Source organism: Hyposmocoma kahamanoa, unplaced genomic scaffold, assembly GCF_003589595.1.
Source record: "Hyposmocoma kahamanoa isolate Upper Pololo Valley unplaced genomic scaffold, ASM358959v1 202, whole genome shotgun sequence".
Classification (NCBI taxonomy): domain Eukaryota; kingdom Metazoa; phylum Arthropoda; class Insecta; order Lepidoptera; family Cosmopterigidae; genus Hyposmocoma; species Hyposmocoma kahamanoa.
The window spans coordinates 9621024-9644253 of NW_020653726.1; the positions used below are offsets into that span (position 1 = coordinate 9621024).

A 23230-nucleotide genomic window follows, 5' to 3' on the forward strand; every position below is an offset into this window, starting at 1 on the left:
CCGCTTAGGTTAAGCACGGTCTAAAGTACAAAGTGCTTACTTTTTAAATTCTATAAACAATGCAGATAAGCTAAAATAGTGTCGGTATTTGTCTGTAATCGATCTTGCTTCGTTGATGTAAACAAGTGACATTACCTATTTTTTACTAATCACAACAAATTAATAGAACGAGGCTTTTTTTTTAAATAACAATACAGTCTAGATGATCCAATTCACTTTAATGTTGAATCGATTGCTTAAAAATCGCATTGAAATTAATCGATTCAAAAAATTGCTAGGTCGTATTTGCTTGAATCGACTTTCATAAAAATCTAATTGCAATATGCATCCCTAGTACGTACGCTATTTCGTCGTTTCTTCCGTCACCGCCCGCCATTTTGTAAGCGATTATTTTATTAGTATCGTGACGCAGTTACCTTACTGAAATAAACTCCTAATCGCAGATTAGGTAGTGATATTGTGTAGAGGTAAGCTTTAAATACCAATGATAATAATAATTTTCATCTACATATAGAGAAAAGTTATAATTATCATTGGAATTGAAGAAATCTATTCTGATGCATGCGGTTCCAGAAAAATTGGTGTAATTTTTTTTTGTAGGAAATATGTCTAGGTACGGTGATTGCAAGGTTTATGTTGGTGATTTGGGTAACAATGCGAGCAAACCTGAACTTGAAGATGCATTTTCATACTACGGGCCGTTAAGGAATGTTTGGGTGGCTCGGAATCCACCCGGCTTCGCGTTTGTCGAATTTGAAGATCCTCGTGACGCTGAGGATGCGGTAAGTGACATTCACAGTTTATTCAAATGTGTTTCCTATAAAAATAATCTGCTCCAACAATAGTCATTTGTTAAGTTTTTATGACCTACCTACCACTGGTACTCTTGGTATTTTTCAGTCTTCCAATTGCGTTAGATTTACAGTGATATTGTGACACCTTTATCAGTGGTACGCCAGTCAAGTACCCAGTGGTCTCCACTCACATCACCGCATCCCCTGTGGCAGTGTTATTACGCAGATAAATATTTCGGTCTAATATATTTATTTGCCATATTTATATGATTGACTGATCATCCTTAGTACGATAATCATGTGTGTGCTTTTTTCAAAAGGGTGAACAAAAAAAAACTAGCAATGGCACACATTTTGCAAACTCATTCCCAAAATCTACAAGTGCTGAAGATAATAATAATATCACCAACATCTGCCACTTTGTAAAAGGTTTAATCCAGCCGGCCAGGCTGATGAATCCACCTTCATAAGTATTGCCCCTTTATTTTGGAGACATTTAAATAGATAATGGCTATCCACCATTACAACAGTATCTGCGCAAGGCTTTAGTAAGGAAACTGTTACAGGTACGTGGTTTAGATGGACGTACAATATGTGGACGCCGTGCACGTGTGGAAACTTCAAATGGTGGTCGCTATGGAGGACGCGGGCCGCCACCGCGCTCCCGGCTGCCTCCACGCCCTTATGACGACCGCTGCTACGACTGCGGTGACCGTGGCCACTATGCCAGAGACTGCACGCGTCGCCGTCGCCGCAGGTAACTTATTTAACCTCCTAAAATGGGTTAACATCAACCATCATTCGTGTTTGTCATGGAAATTAAGTATTTGGTATGGAATCTTTATTTGTAATTATTAATTTCATAAATACACTGATCTAACACAGAGTATCTTGACAAATCAACTAGAGCGTTAAAAGTAGGTAAGTTTATATTTCAACTAAAATGTCAGTAATAGTGTTAAATATATTTATATAATATATTAGTACTGCAACCTATATAACATAGTTGCAGACACTGGTAAATATTTAACACCTTATTCCGTTAAGAAGTAAACAATGGTGTAATGTAAAGATTCCATTCCTTATTTATGGACCCACATAAACCAATGATAACTATGTTATAGGTTATCATTGGCCTGTGCGCCGAGAACGAACTCGTCAGTGTCTGCACTTCTTATTGTCTGCGCTACGTAGCTTTCACTTCGCGGCGTGAGCGCCGCTAAGTTGGCCACATCTAACTTTGCTCTGCGAACTACGTAGCAGCGTGCGTACTTCACTGTCGCGAACTACATTGAGAGTAATGTTCGTTCTGCGCCCCGCTACACACGTCTAATGTAATCACTGCGTGCACTCAGTGAGTTACACATTTTATCCCATAAATTGTGTTCAGAGCAGACCTTCTTTCTTCATAAACATTTCTTTCAGTTTTGTAGGCTCAAGGTAGTATATTTTGCGTTATGTAGCTCTTTACATATAAGTCATTCTGATGGCAAGGAAATGGAGATCTCACAATGCTTTAGAAGTGGACTTACATTGGTTGTGAACTGTAAGATGATCTACCCCTTGGTGTGACAAGTGATTCTGTGTGGTTTATTTTGTTCTCGTCAGATCATTCAATTATAAAAGTAGCAATTCACAATTTGTTCATTTATAAACTTGGATAAGGCTGGGAATTGTGTGTTTTTCAATATTTTTACTGATAGGATAGCAAAATGAGATATTTGAAAATATTTATGGTCAGGCTCTACAAACATTACGCCCTGTACTAGTTGCTGTGTTTTGTAGGGTAAACATACCTTATACAAAGCGCGACGTTTTCTCTTACATGATACTGACTTTAAATGATAGAAATTACGGATTCTACAGAAGTGCGACTAGAGTTTGGATATTGGTGTAAAGATTCGCCTAATGCCACATGCTAATATATCGCCTCACGACGATGTACAACGATGGATTGGGTCAGTTGTTTGTAGTGTAGATAAAGTTGAAAGAGCATTCTCATATTTGGAGAAACAATATTTTAAGTTAGTGCTTGTATATTTACAGCCGCTCGAGGTCCCGCCGTCGCACAAGATCCCGCTCACCGCGCTCTGGCTCTCGTTCCCGCAGCCGCAGCCGCTCCAGGTCCCGTTCAAAGGGCCGTTCCGTCTCCCGTTCGAGGTCTCGTTCGCCATCGAAAGATTCTAAGAAGTCCAACTAAATATTTTGATGATTCTGGGTACTCTAGTAATAAGACGTCATTCGTTTTAAGAATGTCAAGATTTTGCTTTTCATTCTGCCGATTCTGTTGTACGCAATAAAATTACATTCCTATGTATTCTACATGCTACGTATGCTAGGTACGTATTGCTTTTGTATTATGATTTGATCAATAAACTGACTTTTTAAATATTGTTTTATTTTAACTTTCTTAATGAATGCATCTTCGTCGTTACCATTTTTCGGCGGCACTGTCTTTCAATCTCGTGAATCACAGCTCCTAGGCAAGATCTGACTGCACCGTAAGCGCTTAGTTATACGACGCGAAGTTTTCGTGCGACTACCTCGCGGTAGCTGGAATTACCACACTTTCACGTACATTAATAGCAAATCTGAATTCTATTTACTAGGCAACATTTAAATTCCTCGGAATGGAACCCCGTAGACCAAGGACAAGTCGGCCTCATTTAATTTGAAACGTAAATGGTAAATAAATAGAGAGCGTTTTGCCATGACAGTTCGGTCTCTGAACACGTGCAAACGGTCACTGCGGCGGCCACGCGGTCTCTGCGCAGCGTGAGGGCAATGAAATTCGTGTCGAATAAACGCTCTTTAAGGCTCAATTTATATTGCGACGGAACGGAATGGAAACTACTTTTTGTAACGATATTGTACACAGCGTAATGAACTTTATGGCCAATTGTGTAAAGCAAACTAGATACGAGCTCAAAACGATCTCCGTCCGAAACAATTACTGTCAAATAAGTAATATTCGACAAAATTAAAAGACAAATATTCAGTATGAATTTTCATTCGCATCACGCGTCTTTTCTTTTGGTGAAGTATTGCTTATTTGGCAGTAATTGTTTAGGACGGAGATCGAGAGCAAACCCGCTGCCGCACGGTGGGCTGAAAATCGGCTTTCACAGACTTAGGGATTTCAATTTGCAAGTGTCAGTTTTTTGCCGAATATTGCTTCTTTTAGTTATTACTATGTACAAATATGACACCCGAGTTGATTATGTTCAAAAACGAAGGAGTATAATTCTTTTTGGAATAATTTTTTACGAAAAATCGAATTATCTTTTAAACGGCAAGGAAAACCGTAATATCCTTACAGGTGGTTATAGTGCTAATTATTTATAATTTTTTGGCATACTCCAGAAAACGGTCATAAATGCCTTTTTTTAAAAAATCATCAAAATATTTTTATTTAATTTTACATGTGAAACGAAATTATTTGGTCTTTGAGTTAAGGAACACAAACTTTTTACATAACATAGCATCACCCCTATATTCCCGAAGAGTAGACACTTAGACAAACATTGTTTAGTTTTCTAATGAATCTAAAAACAAGGGATTAAGTAATTACAACTACCTATTTAATTGTTAAAATATTTTTGTTTGTTTATATACATTCTTAAGTTACACACTAAAAGGAACTGTTTCTCCTTTTAGTGTCTAAGTTAAGAACATAGTATTTCTAAATAATAAGAATATACTAAACAAGATGAAACAAAATATATTTAAAAATATGTTTCTTATTATTTTTTTATTAATAATTTCAATAAAACAGAGGTTACAAAAATATTAAAATACTATAAAATAGATACAAAAAATATTTTAATTCAAATGAAGTTACAATACAATTGTATAAAAAAATTTAAACATACAATAAAACTTTCAAGTAATATTATTAAACTGAAACAAAACTAAAAAAATTACACTTACACTACCGTCCAAAAGTTTGGAATCACCTAATTTTCGTCGGCAGAAAAACTATACCGCAATAAATCCATCAAAAAACGTATTGTTATTAGAGATCAGTATTTTTACGAACGTACTAACAATAACATTTAACAAAAACACTAATTTCTTATCAACTATCCATTGTTTTCAAAAAAGACCGACACACGTGTTTTATGACCACTCAAGTTGCGACACCGCCGTTTGAAGATTTGTTACAATTGGCGCTTTTAAGCATTGTTGTAGTAATGAGTAGTGTCTAATCTTTGAAATGTGGGTGTATTATTGCAAAAATTATCAGTTTAGAGTTCAGTCTGATTTGTGACGTTCTTGTGATAGTTACAAAAGTTTGCAAGCTCATAAAATGGCAAAAAGGAAACAGATTTCGCTTGAACAGCGGAGTGCTATCTGTACTTTGAACGAAGAAGGCTATTCTATGCGGCAAATCGCAGAAAAGATCGGTGTTTCATACAAAGGTGTACATTATACTCTTGTACGAAAAAAAGCTACTGGAGGAAATCAAGACCGGAAGAGATCTGGACGTCCCAAATCTACAAAAAAGCAGGAAGATGACTACATTGTGACGTTATCGAAACGAAATCGACGTTTAACTGCACCTCAAATTGCCGCTACTTTAAATGAAACCCGAGAAAAGCCAGTTTCAATAACAACTGTTAAAAGGCGTTTACTATCTGCTGGTCTAAGAGGATGTGTAGCAGCCAAAAAACCCAGATGGACTAGTGTTCATAAAAGAAAAAGACTGGAGTGGGCCAAAACACATAAAAACTGGACAGTAGAAGACTGGAAAAAAGTGCTTTGGACGGATGAGTCCAAATTTCAGATTTTTGGATCCAATAGACGAGTTTTTGTGCGCCGATCAAAAGAGGAGCGGGCTTTAGAAGCGTGTACTGTGCAGACTATTAAGCATGGCGGTGGCAGTGTGATGGTTTGGGGATGCTTTGGTAATAATAAACCCGGCCATCTGATCAAAATCACCGGGAAACTGAATAAAGAAGGCTATCTGAAAATACTTCAAGAAAATGCCATTCCCTCTGGAATTAATGTGATTGGTCGAAATTTTGTTTTTCAACAAGATAATGACCCTAAGCATTCATCCAAATTATGCCAGGAGTTTTTAGAGCAAAAACGAAGTCAAAAAGTTTTGCAAATTATGAAGTGGCCCTCACAATCGCCAGATTTGTCTCCGATTGAATTAGTATGGGATGAACTGGATAGAAAAGTGAAGAGCCGGTGCCCATCAAGCTCAGCACAGTTGTGGGAATATTTACAGAGCGAATGGAAGTCACTGGAATCCGAATACTTTAATAAATTAATCATAAGAATGAGTAAAATTTGTGAACTAGTAATTAAGAATAAGGGTGGCCATTTTGACGAAGCGAAAATTTAACGAAAACTGTATACTTTGTTTTTATTTGTACTGATTCTATTTAACTGAATGCTAATCTAAGGTTTAATTAAGATTAAAGTGTAATAAAGTTTAGTATACTTTACACATATTACAGTCGTTTAAATTAAAATTACCCTAGTGATTCCAAACTTTTGGACGGTAGTGTATATCAAATAATAAATAGGTACCTAAGCACCTATACTAAAACCTAACCAAAGACAAAACTAAAAATGAAACATTTCTAGTTAACTACATAAATATCTAAAAACCAAAAAAATATTTAAAAAAAGCAGTACCTACTTTAAATACAACATACAAAATATTTTAATGACTAATTTGATGAATTAATAACTACTTAAACCTATTGGTACAATAAACTTACAAAAATAGCAAGAAATCATAATACGTAATTAAATTTACAAATTCTCCTTATCACTCTTGTTGTCGGACTCCAATTCTGAGTTAGAATCCAGATTGGAGATATCTAAAACCTCGAACTCAGTCTGCTGAAACTGTATTAGATCAAGAGTTTCAGCAAAAAAGCTCTGCTTTCTCTTGGCATCTAATTTAGGCCTTTGTGCACTTAGAACAGGATCTGAAGACACAAGCATATTCAGGATGTCTAGATTTGAATCTTGCCTGCTTCTTTTCCTAGAATGATGTTCCCTGAACCTCCTGAAATCTTTATTTCGAGACTCTGAGGCTTCTTCCGAAAGAGTCCCAATAGGCACAATGTTGTTTTTCTCTATTATGTCAGCCCCATGAATTAATAATTTATGCACAGTTGCCGACATGTAATACCAGTCGTATAATTCCACGTATATTTCTGCTGTTTTGCGGGCAAAATATTTGAATTTGACAATGTCAATCTTTTCTCCAGATGTGATTGCCTGCAAAATAACAGCAAATCTCTTGATAAATTCTTCATCCAACCCAGTAATAGTTGCAGTTTTTTTGGGAAACTCGAAAAACTTTCTGGCTGTATTCCCATCATTCGTAGTTCCTGAACCTTGTTTCACTATATCAATCAACAGATTGAGCTCATCTTTGAATTTATTTTGAATCAGTTTCTTTCTTGTCTGCAACATCTCTTTGTGCTCATTACTTCTCGCAGCCCACTGTTTGAAGTCAAGTCTGTACACAATGTGTAACAGACATTCCATGCAATTTATTCGGGCATGTAGGGATGACAAGCCAGCTCATATATATCAGAACACACGGTCTTTGATGTTACAGCATCTAAGCGGTTCATTTCTGTTGGTTTCGATAAACACAGGTAGCATGATGCATTTGATCTGGCTTCAGAAAGATAAGTGCAGACTTTACCGTCAATCATTGTCATTAATAGTTGATGAGTCACACTGTTAATATTACTGCATTCTGTGGGGATAAGGGCCTTGATTTCATCATCCATTTGTCTTTTGTGATCAATGACAACTGCTTCGCTCTCTTCTACAAAAGTAAACTGATCTGGACGACAATACACAGCCGAGCAAGGTTTTGGGTTCGTTCATAAAGTATTATCTCCATCTGTCAGTTTTAATGGCACTAATGTGGTCATGAAAATGCTTGAATCATCTTGCTCGCCTTCCATTTTCTGTTTGTATCGGCTTTGGTTGGAAGCACCATCAAATCCCCACTTAGATATTAGCTTTAGCTGTTTATTTTACACATCATCAGAAAGACTTTGAAGGATCCTAGTCACCGTGATGTCAAGTAAACATTGAAGGTTAATCCTGGCCGATGAATTCGTAACTGATACTGATTGCTTCGGAGGATAGCAATCAAGCTTGGCCGCGGAATTCCGTAGCTGCCGTCGGCGACGCCTGGTGAATCCGCGGTAGGCAGACGCTATGTGGCGTCAAACGTTGACGAAATACTACAGCCTCAAGGCGCGCCTTCTAGCGTAGCGAGGCGAAGTTGACACTTCCGTTCCACCTTTTAACTTTTAAATTCCATTTGTCGCCAGTGGCAACAACAGATCTTTTTATCCCATATTACCATCTGGTAACATATTATGGGTATTTTTTTTCCCATTTAGAGATTTTTTTATCCCGTTTGTCACCACCTGGCAGTGTTGGGCAAAATTTAATTATTAAGACGAATTAAAGATTGACAATTAATTAACTGTCAATCGTGACAACAGCAACTAAAAATGTATTAATTTTCAATCGCGACAACAGCAATAAGCTAATAATTAATTGTGGCTCAACTGTACATTACCATCGCACGAGTTGAGAGTTGAAATTAATATGGTGAATAGATTACATAGTTAGCAGTGTAATCCTAAAATATTAGCTTTAGGAAACTCGTAGTTTTGATAATAAAAATTATTGAAATATTCGAAAATATATGATAGGAAACAGGTTTTATAGGTTAGGAAAGCACGCGCCGCGTTTCGTTCATTTTTTTTTACGAAAATGTTTATTTTTTTGCGTTATTTCAAAAATTTTCCGCAGTATTGAATTAAACAGCACAAATTAATACGTAATTGTAAATTTAACATAGAAATTTACTATAATTAGTATGTAAGCTTTTATTTTTTATTGAACAATTATTTTTTGTTGCAAAAAAATAACGAAACGCGTAAAGAACGCCATGTTGTTTGTTGTTGTTTACTGTTTGATGTATGCATCAATTAGGATTTTGCGTTTTTGCCTGGTTTTAGGTTTAAATTTAGTTTTTCATATAACACAGGAAGTGGGGTTGGGGGGGTGGTTTGGGGGTGGGATTTTCCCGCTAGGGGTTCGGGGGGAGGGGTTTACCCCGCTCTTTGGTGCGAAAACATGATTTTTTGAGGTTATTTTTTTCGAATTTTCAAAAATTAATATCTCGAAAACTATTAACTTCCTAACTTTGAAACTTGCACGAAGGGTTCCCTCCCCTCCCCCCTCTCACCCCTCAAATCGTGCGATGGTAATGTACAGTCCTTCCTTAATTGTAATTAACAATTACAATTAATTAATTGATGTTGTCGCAATTAACGATTAACCAATTTGTGGCGGACTGTATCAATGGGTGAAAGGGTAAAGGGTGGAAGCTAACAACGAGTGAGCAAGGCCAAGAGGATGTACTTACAATTTATTAATTTTATTTTAAACACGTATATTGCTATCAAAGCAAAACAGCTCAAATTTTTCAATCCCCTAAGAGCTCAAGTGAAGAAAAAGGCGCCAAAAAAATCTCGTTTAAATTTAGAATTTAAGTAAAAAAGAGACTATTTATAAAATATATAGAAAAAGATTTGTAGCGATTCGCTACATCGTCCGGGCGGAGAAAAGGATGGGACCGTAGACTCCGTATAGAGGAATCTATAGGTATCCTAATGAATTTCCTTACGTAGCGTGCCGCCACGAGTCGCCACGTCTGCGACCCTGACCTCACCGTCTCTACCAGGGGTAAAGTTGGATTACTTTACCTTTGGGCCATCCACCTCTAGGTAACGTGACATTGGCGATGATTACCAAGTCTCCTACATTAGAGGAGTTCCCGGAGGTCGGCTTTGAAGGATAGGTAGTATCTCCTTGACCCGCCTAGATCGAAAGTGGTCAGTCAGACGGAGGAATTTCTTCCACTCTACCCTACGGACAAGGTCACGGTCATCTAAGCCCATGATGATTTGGTTGGATTAAGTGCCTAATAAAAAATTAAAAGGAGTGAGTGTTTGGTCGACGTCATTGGCAACCACCAATCCACCAATTGGCAACAAACAATCGTAAACAGTCGTCCCCTAACACATGTTCGTGTTAGGGGACGACTGTTTACGATCGCTTCGGCTTCCAAAAGAAGAGTCTCGAAAATTTCTGACTAAGGTGCTTGTCCGACTAAAGTAACTCTTAATGCCGTCTTCACACTTCTTACAAAGCGTTCTGAGTATGGCGTGTTAGAGCGTGCGTTTTTTGAGTAGAAGCTCTTTATAACACTTGTAAATACCAAATAAATAGAGAATTTAAAGTTACAAGGAAAAACTAAGACATGAGTGACACAGTATAATACAGAACAAAAGCTTTCCAAAAAAACTAAATCTTTTCAGTAGCCAGGAACACTATCCATGACACTTTCCCTCACTGACAAGAAGAAAGTTTCTCATGATTCTCTAAATGTTCTCATGTACTCCCAGCTTAGCTCGTATTTCTATGAGTCTTGGTTGGGGTACGGCCTTAGTCATTATGTCTGCTAGTTGAATGGCAGAGCTTGTTTTTTCCACAACTGCAAGACCATCTTGAACAGCTTCACGAACGAAGAAGTGTCTGACACGAATGTGTTTAGTCCTCATATGAAACTCAGGATTATGAGCAAGGCGAATAGCAGCTTCATAGTCAACTTTTAAAGTTGGCACTTCCTTAATATCTATCAGATCACAGAATATTCTCTGAAGCCATATAAGTTCTCTGGTTGCTTCACTAGCCGCTACAATTTCTGCTTCGGTTGCAGAGATTGCAACCGATGGTTGTCTTTGACTAAGCCATGATACGGCACCTCCTGCATAGAGACACGCCACTCCAGTGGTTGAACGTCCTGTCAACATGTCACCAGCATGGTCAGCATCGCTGTAGCCTTCTATAACTTCTTTTTCAAAGTTTGAGCTATATTTTATTCCAAAGGTCATTGATCCTTGCAGATATCTAAATATTCTCTTCACGGTTTGCCAATCGTATTTTGTGGGGTTTTCCAACTTCCTTGATACCATACCCACTGCATATGCTAAATTGAGACGTGTAGCTACCATTAGGTATGCAAGAGCACCTTCAGCTTCTCTGTAAGGAAATATTTTTTTCTTCCATTTCTCTACTTCTCTTGTTTCATCAGAAGAATCCTTTTGTATCGGTGTTGAAATGGGATTGTATTTCAACATACCAAACCGTTCCAGGATTTTTTTAGTATAAGCTTCTTGCCTTATAAAGATGTCATTATCTTTTGATCTATCGATTTCCAAACCTAAGTAAAAAGACGCAAGTTTCGTGGTTATTTTCAGCCTCTTCTTAATATCATTTAGGAAATCGTCGACTAACTCTTTATCTGTTGCAGCTACTAGCCTAGAGCAGTTTCTTGTATGAACAAGGTAATGATACCTTCTTAATAAAAAGAGCTGTCAGAATCACTCTGTTGAAAGCTCATATCAAGTAAAATCTCTTCAAAGCACGAATTCCAGCAACGTGGGCCTGCTTTAATCCATAGAGACTTTTCTTTAATTTCCATACTTTCGACGAGCATGCGAAGATTTTGAATTAAGTTCCGGTTCATGAACTTCGAATTCCTCTTCAGCATCTTTAAAATTTTCATCGACAAGTTGTTCATGAGGTATTTTGTCCTGCTGTTGAATGTCTGAACTTAATCCTGCAGTATCGTCAGGGTTCTCAATTGGGACCGGTGTTTGTCGTTGCTTGTGTCCCTCTACTTCTGAAGTATCGTCAGAAATACACGCTGATGGGGCCGGTGTCTGTCGTTGCCTGTCTCCTCTACTTCTGAAGTATCGTCAGAAATACACGCTGATATATCTGAAATATCTCCCTCTATTTCTATAGGATAGTCAGAAACCTTTGTGGAGACTTTAAATTCAACACCGGGTTCGAAAGTAATATCTCTGGATCGAATAATCTTTTGACCATCCCAGACGCGATAGCCATCGTCATTTTCATACCCAATGAGTTTGCCTTTTACTGCCTTTCTATCCAGTTACTTACGCTTTTGCTTTGGAATGTGAGCGTAGCACTCACTGCCAATAATACGCAGATGAGAGATTCTGGGTTTCCTCTCATGCCATAATTCAAACGGCACTTTATTGTCAACTCTAGTCGGACCTGTGCGATTGTGTACATAAGTGGCCGTGTTGATGAGTTCTGCACAGAGTGCTTGCAGTAACTCACCTCTTGCGTGCATCATGGATCTAGCGGCTTCTACTAATGTACGATTTTCTCGCTCACTGCACCCATTTTGTTCTGGTGTGTATGGCATCGTAAGGCGCTGCTGAATCCCGTGCTTTTTCAAAATTTCTCTGACGGCTCTGTTGTCAAACTCCCCTCCGTTGTCGCTTAGTATTGCTTGAACTGTGTGTCCAACAGCGTTTGTCTCATTCAGCATTTGTATTAACTTATCTTTTACCTCATGCTTGTTTTGAATAAAGTGTACTGTATATTGTATATTGATCTGACTATGGTTCTTAAACGTAGAATTGACGAAGTTCGTTTATCACAATTTCGTTGTAGGCGTGTGCAGTTTTGTGATGGAAATGAAATATTAGGAGTATTACGGCTGTTTTTCTTTAAGGTATGTGAGGACAAGATTTGTTTCCATTCTTCTAAGGGATGTAAGGACAAGATGTGAATTTATTCTTCTTTAAAGGCATCCAGTGAGACCTCCGTACAATATCCTCGCCTGCAGTGGTTAAGTCTTCCGCAGCCAACGTTTGGGTGCCAGCACGAGAACTATGACAAGATGGGGATGGATTATAAACACGTAAACAAATTATAAGAATAAATTTGCTTGCAACTAAATGAGTACGCGCCGTAGCACGGACTAGCCTCAACCAACTGTTGAGGCGAGTCGCGTCTGCAGTTACCGGGGTGGGTAACGGCAGGCGAGGAGAGGCTTGTATGAGGCTCTCGACTAGTTCGTCGGTAACGGGAGCTAATCTCGATTCCGTCCGCCGTCTAGTAGCGTAGACGGCTGCGCTTGCGTCTGTAAAGACATGAAGTACTAGATTCGCTTTTAAAATCACGCAAAACCGAGTTTAAGCTTACGCCATGTGTCTGAGGTGCCACATCATTAACTTCTCTCGGTTTCTTCTTTCGTGGATGGTATATACCAATATGGGGTACATACCAGAAGATACGTTGAGAGGCGCGGCTGGGTACCCTTTGTATAATGGTAACTTTGCGAGGGACATTTCTCAGCGTAACCCTTTTGTAACATATCGATTATAAATTTCCGGTACGCATTAGCAAACGTTACATCTTTGTTCATAATTTTTTCCAAGCTCTTAAAACGATGCGACTGTTGCAGCTGGTAACAATATGGTACAGGAGATTGTGTACGTTTTTCCGCCAAGGTAAAGGTGTCGATCGTCACTATCGATCGTCATTGTCGATCGACGATGTCTATTAGGAGCCTACAGACATAATCGACATTGTTGACCGCACGATCGTGCCGCCATCTTGGAATTAGAAATGAGTGCCACATTCGTAATTGCCATTACTGACGTTTACGTATCTGTAGGGGACCTTATGCCTACTATGAAGCGGCTTTTATATAAACGTGTGGCAGAAGTTTCTACAATTTTTTAGCGCGTTTATCCAATTCTTGTCTATGCAAATAGATTCTTTTATTAGGGGATCTTTTGATGTAACGAAAGGGAGGTTACTGCCCTGGCGTCATGAATTTTGTATTTTTCGGATGAATATTTGCCCTGTATGTAAAAGGTCACATGTGATATGTTTAAGTCTCTGTGCATTCCACCAACTCCATTACCATGGATGTGTTCCTGCGGACCGACACATCCTATGTTGCTCGCGAGGTCAGCATCTACTAGCGTGGCTGAACTACCATCCGTATAACCGGGACGATTTTAAGAAGTGTGTGGGAATATGAATTTGGACTAATGGTAGATGATGGTGATGGCCTGGACATGTTAATATTCTCGTGAACTAATGGACGTTGTGATGAGGGCGTTTCGACCGATGTGCTTGGTCGGGAAATTATTGTATTCTGTGTTGCTTGTACAGGCGTAGACAAAAAGGCGTCGTGGAGGAGTGTATCGTGCCAACGCTTGCAGTCACTGACGCTATAAGGCTTGACTTTACACAGGTTCCAGGTGTGCGCGTTCTTGCTGAGGCACCTGTATCACACTCTAATGTAACGTAATATAACGTGTTCTAATATCCAGTGCCATTTATTACGTGCCGGTAATTCTTTAAAACCAGGACATTGTACGATAGAATGATGATATTGGTTACAAAATAAACAATTCTCAGAAGAAGGTGATGGTTTTAGCTTGGATGTATTTGTTGTATGAATATTTTCACGTCTAAAGTTGTAATTTTTGTCTTCAAATGACGTTGACAATGATTTTGAACCAGGAAGAATTTTGATTCAAATAAAAGAAAAGAGTGATTTTCAAAAGTCAAGCCAAATTTATTGTGTAATTTGGATTCCTGCTCCAGAAACTGCGATAACAACATGATTTTCGGCGTCTGGACATCGGCGTGTGCGTGAGCGTACCGACCACCTCATTCTCATATTAGGATGGAGTTTTGCTAGAACACTGTAGAACATTTCAGGTAAATGTAAAAATTCGTCACGATTGAGTAGGCGGATGGTCGCTACGCTATTGCGCAGATGAGTGGCCATCGTCTTCAATTCTTTGAGCTCACCACCCACTTTGGGCAGCGCCCTCAATAAATTGAGCTCTCGGATGGCGACCATCTCCGGTCGGGCAAATTCCTGTTCCAGAGCGTCCATCACAATGTTTGGCTCATCTGCTACAACCAACATCGCAGCGACTACATCCTTTTGCAGCACTACGTAGAGAGCGGGCGCAACCTCGTGACATTCTCCAAGTCTGTGAATAAATGTTTGGTAGCATTCAATATTTTTTTGAACTGGAGCCACTCCAGAGCATTGCATGTGAAGATTGGTAAATCAACGACAATAGAGGGCTTAGAGGGGCTATTCATATTATTAGGTAATATTTTAGCAGCTGAAGCTGTGTCGGCAATGGCCTTAAGTATGATAGGTAGGTTATCTGCTGATAAATCAGTGACTTTGGGTAATTGCGATTTATTAAGATCATTTACTGAACTTGGCGGTGGGAGAATGACGGGGATTCTGGAAGCGTATGTCGATGAGACCCGAACTGGTTGAGGCAAAGACTCTGGGAGTGGCACAGACATCAAAGGAGGCAAAGGTACATTTACCTGGGCTTGTGTCGCCGATGTGTGGGGATCCACCGCAGGGCTTACCGTGGTCCTTTGGAGGGTTACCTGGGTGTGGTCTCCATCAGCGCGCCAAACAAGGACCGACTGTTGTGAGCCGTTGTGCGACTCGGCGTCGATTGCAGCGAGTTGTGCCCGGAGTTCAGCCGAGCTTTTCACGCTTATATTGAATTCTGCGCAGTTCAGCCTCTACTGCTAGCGCGTGCGCGGTAGCCATGTTAGTAGTAGATGTGCGCGACTTTCCTCGCGCGTCAGTGGGCGAGGGACTTCGAGCCGAGTTACACGACACACGCTGCTCCAGTGGACACGAATGTGTCCGGTGCAGTGGATGTGCCATGTATCCCGTCTCAGCAACCACGCTTGTCGCTGTAAGTGTTCTGGCCTTGATCCTTGTCAGCATGTTATCTCTCTCTCAACCAAATCGTGCTAGATGGCAAACATAGGATCACCAGGCTACTCATACACTTTTGGCACGTTAGATTCGCTCATGGGAACAACGAGTTGGTGGTGAATGAATTGCGCCAGAGATTCCATATTCTTGGCCTAAGACCAGCCATCAGAGGAACGTCCCAGAAATGCCAGATCTGCCGCAACCGAAAGGCCAAGCCCGTGTCACCCATCGGAGACCTACCGGATGCCAGAATAGCACATCACCAGCGGCCTTTCACTCATGTCGGTCTGGATTACTTCGGCCCACTCACCGTCACCATCTGCAGATGCAAAGCCAAGAGGTAGATAGCGCTTTTTACGTGTATGGCATGATAGGTGATTTGGAAATCGTAGAAAACTATCTTCAGACTCTGCCTTAATGGCGATTCGTCGCTTTATTGCCAGAAGAAGATGTCCTGCCCGCATTTTTTCTGACAACGGTACGTCATTCGTCGACGCGACGAGGATGTTGTTGGAGCTCTTCGAATTTTGCACAGATCGTAAAATAGAGTGGTGTTTCATACCGCCGTCTGCACCGTTCATGGGAGGTTGTTGGGAGCGGTTGATTCGATCCGTAAAATCTACCATTGCCGTAACCCTGAAAGAGGTCTCACACAGAGAAGAGATTTTAAACACCCTGCTCCTTGAAGTCGAATGCATCTTAAACGCTAGACCTCTCACCCATGTTTCAGTCGACGTGGATTCAGAGCACGCTATAACTCCATTCACCTTTTTATTTAGCACCTTCAGCAATGAGCCGGTAATCAAGAAGTTCGATGATGCAGATCTCCAAAGACGCGCCGATTGGAGAAAAGCGCAGACTCGCAGATCACTTTTGGCAACGATTTGTAAAACGTTGGTAACGTTTTCTGCCGACTCTAACCCCCAGAAAAAGGCTGCCTGAAACTCAAAATTTGAAAGTCGGTGATCTTGTTTTTATGAAATGAAATGAAATGAAAGAATTTATTTCAGACTACATGTCCATATAATGTTAGTAGGAACTTAAATAACTATGTTAGTAGAATGCAAAATTTTAATTTTCATTTACATGAATGGCCATCCAATGTTTAAGGATTGGGCTGTCCATCCTCTCTGCTATCACTCTAAGAAGACTGTTGGTACTGCCCCTCACTCTGGCCAGCAGGGAAGCCACTCTTTTCCGAATGATGGCCTGAAAACCGTCGATTCTAGCCTCCGTGAACATTCCAGAGGCACTACAGTATCGAGGCAACCCCATCAATCCCCTTAGGGCATTGTTGAATTGGACTCGCAGGGCACTGTAGGCTTTTTTGGTGTAATTGCTCCACAGGTTGCACGTGTATAGTGTCTGACAAAAAGTTTTAAAGAGGGTGATTTTCACCTCATCAGAGCATCGTGCAAACCTACGGGCCAGCATGTTACACCGTACCGCCAGTGCCCTACGTTCCCTCTCCAAATCAACGTCATCCGATAAATTTTCCGTGACCCAGTGACCCAGATACTTGAACTTGGTCACTTTTTCCAGTTCAGTTCCGTTTAGAGCAGTGATTCCCAAAGTGGTCCAGGTGGACCCCCAGGGGTCCACGGGAGACTTGCTGGGGGTCTACGTAGGCGTGAACAAAAAATGGGGGTCCATAAGATGTTAATGGGGGTCCATGAAAAATTATCTGCTTTTGATAGTAAAGAGCAAAAATGTAAGCATAGTTTTATAAGGGCTTACCTACATTGTTTTAAGTACATAACTAAGCAGATAATATTTTAATAAGGCAAGCGACTTTTACTTGTCCAAACTTGCGTATTCGATATTACGTACAATTTCGTGTACGTACATGTACAGACTTGCAAAGCGCTATCCGCCCGACAATGCTTAATGCTTGTTCAGACATGAACTTGATCACCACTATAAATACTTGATGCCAAAGGCAAACTCATTCATTTGTTTCCGGAATTTCGAAAAAAAGGTTTGAGATAATTTATATCAGTGTTTGTTAGTGCCGGAGAAAAGTAAGTAAATACCTTTTTTTTTTGTTATAGTACTTATGTATTTTGTTTACGTGTACTAGTCGGTTGATCACAACTGCTTGTATAGATAGGTAACTTAGGAACTTACAGATATTTTAATTGTCCTCTTTCGATTTGAAGACAAACACAGCACGTTTTATTCAATTGTTTTTTCGCGAGAGAAGCACTGCCTCTCTAAAAAGGCCGAATAAGCAATAGCAATTAATTTTTCAATTTTTCTTGCAAATAACTACTAATTTTATAAAACAGTATAAAAAAGTCACGTTTTAACAATGAAGGCGCAGACAAAAAATACGCAAATACATCATTGATTTGATGAAATGTTAGTTATCGTTTTTATGGACAATTTTGGGATTTCGACTTTTATTTTTTCCTACACAAATATGATCAGTATTCGATACTGAGTACACCCATTTTTATTTGTACTATTAAAAATTAGTGGTAATTTAGGTACTTTAAAATTGATACCGTTTTGTGAAAACGTCTGTATTTGTCTTAGCGGTTATTAGTTGGCCCCTTAACAAGCCGTAATTCTATTTCTGCGTGCTGACAAAGGCTGCGGTGTGATACCTATATTCAGAAAAAAACTTGGTTACTAAAACATTCTTTTTTACAGGTAAGGTAACTGACACGAAACATGGCTACAGCAAAGAAAAAATGTCGACAATATAGTGTCGATTATTTGAAATATGGTTTTGTTCCATCAGAGGCAGACAAACAATTGCCCATGTGCCTATTATGCAACAACGTTTTGAGCAATGACTCTATGAAACCATCAAAGCTCGAAGATCATCTAAAAAGGTGTCATACTGACAAAATAGGTAAAGATTTAAAATATTTTCAAACATTGAAGGAAAAATATGAAAAGAGACCCACCATGCACAGTATGTTCGCTTCAACATCTCAAAGTAACGATGACGGCTTGCGGGCATCTTACAATATCTCATTACTTATAGCAAAATCTGGAAAACCGCACACTATCGGAGAACAATTAATTTTACCCGCTGTTGAAGAGGTTTTAAAAACTGTTTTGCACAAATCTCCATTTGACGTACTAAAAAGAATTCCATTAAGTAACAATACTGTTCAAAGACGCATTGATGAAATGAGCTCTGATATCGAAAGTTTTTTGTGCGATCATCTGCAAAAAACTCATTTTTCTATACAACTGGACGAGTCAACGTTACCCGGTAATGATGCATTATTATTGGCATATGTCCGATTTATTATGGAGGAAGAAATTCACGAAGAATTGCTATTTGCCAGAACTTTAGAGACTGACACTAAAGGCGAATCAATATTTAATGTTCTGAGTAATTTTGTTACGGAAAAATCGATTCCATTTACAAACATTATTTCAGTGGCAACAGACGGAGCTCCTGCAATGGTCGGGCGATATCGTGGGTTTATAAGTCATCTCAAAAGAATTATACCAGGACTTACAGCTATTCATTGCGTAATCCACCGACAACATCTTGTGGCAAAACATTTAAGTGACAGGTTGAACCGATCTCTTCATTTTGTAATAAAAGCTGTCAACAAAATTGGAAGCAATGCATTGAATACGCGTTTATTTGCTCAATTGTGCGATGAAAATGATGAAGGCTTCCAACGACTTCTCTTACATACTGAAGTACGCTGGTTGTCGAAAGGCGCATGCTTAACGAGATTTTACTCTGTTTTCGATTCCGTATTAGAGTTCCTAGAAAGTAGAGATCCAGATTTAAAAGAAAACTTGATCAAATTCAAAGCAGAGAAGTTTAAAAAATTTAATGATATCAACTTGCAGTTACAAGGGGACAGCCTGAATTTAATAAAAACAAAGGGGATAATTTCGGCTTTTCTTGGGAAATTGAAATTTATGAAGCAAAACATTAGTCGGCGCGAATTCTCTCAATTTCCAAACTTGTCGCAGGTAGAATGTATTGATGAGGATATCCATACCTACAGTCAACATTTAAGTGCCCTGCATGATGACTTTAAAACCAGGTTTGAAGATATGCTGACGATGGATATACCACCATGGATCATAAATCCATTTGAATTTGATGAAACGGAAGTGGCCAATGTTGTATTACAAGAGGAGCTGCTCGAGATAAGCACCAATGAGGAGCTGAAGGTGAAATTTAGAAAAGGCTACCAAACATTTTGGCTGCAAGCAGAAATACCCGAAAAATATCCTGGACTGTGGGAAATCGCAAAGAAATTTTTAATAGCTTTTCCCTCGTCATACCTTGTCGAAAGGAGTTTTAGTGCCGTTACAAACCTCTTAACAAAAAAAAGGAGCAAATTAAACATCACAGAGCGGGGGGATTTGCGATTATTGCTCACAAAAATAAAGCCAAACATTGATCGTTTGCTGACACTTCGTCAAATACATCCTTCCCATTAATTAAAATTCTAACCTGAACCTATATTACCTTATTATTTTTTTCTTGTAATTCTATTCTTTTAATAAATAAAATGTTATAAAATGTACCATTTTTCGTTTTTATTTTACCTATCGGAATATAGGGACAGAACTCAAAAACGACACAATTTTTATTTTTTGGCGGCTTTAAGAATGTGGTAGAAATGTAGCAGCAGGGGGTCCACCGACACCAGTAAAATTTTGAAAGTGGTCCACGAGAAAAATAAGTTTGGGAACTACTGGTTTAGAGTGACTGGTGGCGTCGAATAGGTTTTGGAACCTGATTTGAACACCAACAGCTCACTCTTTTTAACATTGTATCTGAGCCCATGAGCCTCGGCATACCTTTCACATACATTGAGAAGTACTTTAAGAGCGCTGATTGAGCGGCTCAACAGCACCATGTCGCCTGCATAACTTATGTTATTAACAAAACAACCATCTACTGAACAGCCGACACCAGTGCTACTGAGCTCCTCCATCAGCCCATTTATGTACAAGTTGAATAGGTTCGGAGAAGTCAGCCCCCCCTGTCTTACTCCACATTTCATCTGGTATTCCTCTGAGGGCTTCCCAGCTCACCTAACAAAATTTACTTGATTTTCATACCAGTATCTAAACAAATCTGTCAATTCTTTAGGTATACTCGTATTATACATTTTATTCCATAGGACGCTATAGGATACTATGTCAAAAGCCTTAGACAGGTTCAGGAAGCATGCAAAAACAGGCGTCCCCCTATCCTGTGTGGTACCTAACAGTGTGCTTAAGACACAGAATAGCTGATTCTGTAGACAGATCAGGTCGGAAGCCGAATTGAGCATCGTGTAGCTTCACATGTTGCCGTAGGTATTTGTTAAGCACACCGTCCAGCACTTTGGCCATAATTGTTGCCAGAGAAATTAGCCTATAATTACTCGTCTCTGAAGCATCACCTGTCTTATTTTTAATTATAGGTACGACAACTGTCTTAATAAGATCAGGAGGCAGATACTTGTGCCTGATGCAAAAGGTGAACAGCATTGATAAGACCCTAGGAAGGTGGACCTTCCTGCATGCTGCAGATGTTCGATGCTGAGACCATCGTGTCCAGGTGACTTCCCTTTCGCCATGCTCCTGATAACCTTATCAATCTCCTTAGCCGTGACTTTAACTAGTGGGTCGTTTGACACTTTGCTCTCAACATCTACCAACTGCTCCCCGGTCTCCCTGTCTAGCGGTGATTCTACTTTGAAATGCTGCTGAAAAAGATTGGCTATGTCACTAGCATCACACATACCACCTACGCTCACTGGAAATCCCACTTTTTGGTTCAGTTTGTTGGTTGCTTTCCAGAACTGTACAAAATTTTTATTTTTATGATGAGAAGCTATAAAGTCCATCTTGATTTTATTTTGATTATTTTGACAGTATCGGAGTTTCCGTTTAAATTCCTTTCTGGCGGCGCACATTTTATCGTATGCGCAGCCAGAAATAGGCTTACCACATCGACACCATTCTAGAAAGCAAACTCGTGCCATTTGGTGGGCCCTTCCGACATACGTGTTCTAACCAGTAACATAACCACCCCTTCCTCGTTGTTTATTTACAGAGCTGGAAACGGCAGACTCTTTTAAAATATTAACAACGTCATCATACATTTTATCAATAAATTTTCTATGGTCAATATTATTACACAGGCTATCAGAGCATAATGACATATCAACAGGGAAATCAATGGCTTTTAGCTTATCGTTACAAATGTCAAGATATTTATTAATTTGCGATTGTTCTCTGTTTACCCATATTATCCCTTTCAATAAAATGTCATCAAGGCAGCAATTATTCATTTTAGGAACAGCTTTATCTAAATTACATACAATCTTTAGTGGATAATGGTCCGACCAGAAGACGTCATAATGCACTTTTGCACTGACTACAGTTTGTCTCGCTGCAGCGGTGACAACACAGTGGTCTAGCCATCTATTAGAACCATTAATGTCACTGACGTAAGTAAATGTGTCCAAAGGCAACATCTCGCTGTGTACAATAAATAGTTGCTGCTGTTCACCAAAGTTGACAAGCTCCTTATAGAAACAAGTATCTACATGACATTTATAGCTGACGGGACACCTCCTGGAAACTGTTGGCCGCGAGGAGGAGAAGTAGCAGTGCATCCTGTCGAGGACGGTATAATACGAGTTGTAGATGTCGCCACAAAAGGGGGCGTGCTGCGCCGGCCTATTCGTACAGTAGCGCTGCTGATCACCGTCAGGGGCTATATTGGCGACCTGCATCGTCATTTTCTTCACCGTTCTTTTAGCCATTACATTGGAAATTCTTGTTCCATTTTTGTAATTGACTGTACCCTTCGAAAGTAAAATAAAATAAGTGAGAGTGTGAATTTTGAAGCGACCAGAATCGGGTTTTAATTTTCCTCATCCTCAACATTCGTAATAAGCACCCCTAAATACCTCGAAAACGATACCCAAGTTGCCATTACTCGAGAAATCGTGCTTGCCATCTTGGATTTAGAAATAAATGCCATATTCGTAATTAACACCCCCAAATAGCTTGAAAACGATGCCCAACTTGCCATTATTTGAAAAGTCATGCCCGCCATCTTGGATTTAGAAATAAATGCTATATTCGTAATGAGCACCCTCAAATACCTCAAAAACGATACCCAACTTCTCATTATTTGAAAAATCGTGTCCGCCATCTTGGATAAAGAAATAAATGCTACATTTGTAATGAGCACCCCCAAGTACCTCGAAAACGGTACCCAACTTGCTATTATTTGAAAAATCGTGCTCGCCATCTTGGATTTAGAAATGAGAAAAGTCGTGTCCGCCATCGTGTATTCTTCTTAAAAATGTTAGAGGATGGAAAAAATAAAGGAAAAAAAATACATTTGGCATGAAAATTCCAGCCAACGTTATTTGGCAAATGTATTTTCTGACTTCTGATAGGTAATCCGTAAAACGACTACAACAATAATTATTAATACAAAGATCGAACACTCAGAAAAAATTCCTTCGATCCGGTCGGATTCGAACCGACGTCTTCTTGCATACCGTGCCAGACGCTATACCAACTAAGCCACGGAACGAACCAACGGACCTCACGAATTTTTCTATGTGCTTGCGTCGTGTATGTATTTGGTTTTTCAACGACTTTTTAGTCGTAGCGCCATCTATGAGAAATCTATGAAAGGTTTATCACCCAGTTAGTGCCTTTACAGCTACCAGTCCTGGAGATGTCGCTATTTTCAGACATTTAATCGTAGAGTAATTATATAGTTGACGCTTTTATTTGATAGTTTCGGATTTAA

At 39.4% G+C, this 23230-nt stretch overlaps 2 protein-coding genes across 4 annotated transcripts; one reads left to right on the forward strand and one right to left on the reverse strand.

Moving 5' to 3' along the window:
• Positions 1-324: 324 nt before the first annotated feature.
• Positions 325-3189, forward strand: LOC113226844 (serine/arginine-rich splicing factor 7-like). 3 transcript variants are annotated; one of them, XR_003310150.1, is made up of 5 exons: positions 325-467; positions 601-782; positions 1361-1551; positions 1919-2148; positions 2841-2970. XR_003310150.1 is itself a non-coding variant. In XM_026459619.1 (4 exons), the coding sequence occupies exons 2-4, from the start codon at positions 606-608 to the stop codon at positions 2992-2994; spliced, it is 522 nt and encodes a 173-aa protein (XP_026315404.1). In that variant the 5' UTR covers positions 325-467; positions 601-605; the 3' UTR covers positions 2995-3188. The 3 variants fall into 3 exon arrangements, 2 of the variants coding, with proteins under 2 accessions (XP_026315404.1, XP_026315405.1); XM_026459619.1 differs by lacking the exon at positions 1919-2148 and having other exon boundaries at positions 2841-3188; XM_026459620.1 differs by lacking the exons at positions 325-467; positions 1919-2148 and having other exon boundaries at positions 603-782; positions 2841-3189.
• Positions 3190-6523: 3334 nt separating this feature from the next.
• Positions 6524-8058, reverse strand: LOC113227183. Its single transcript, XM_026460068.1, has one exon. The coding sequence runs from the start codon at positions 7308-7310 to the stop codon at positions 6564-6566; it is 747 nt and encodes a 248-aa protein (XP_026315853.1). The 5' UTR covers positions 7311-8058; the 3' UTR covers positions 6524-6563.
• Between the last annotated feature and the right edge of the window lie 15172 nt (positions 8059-23230).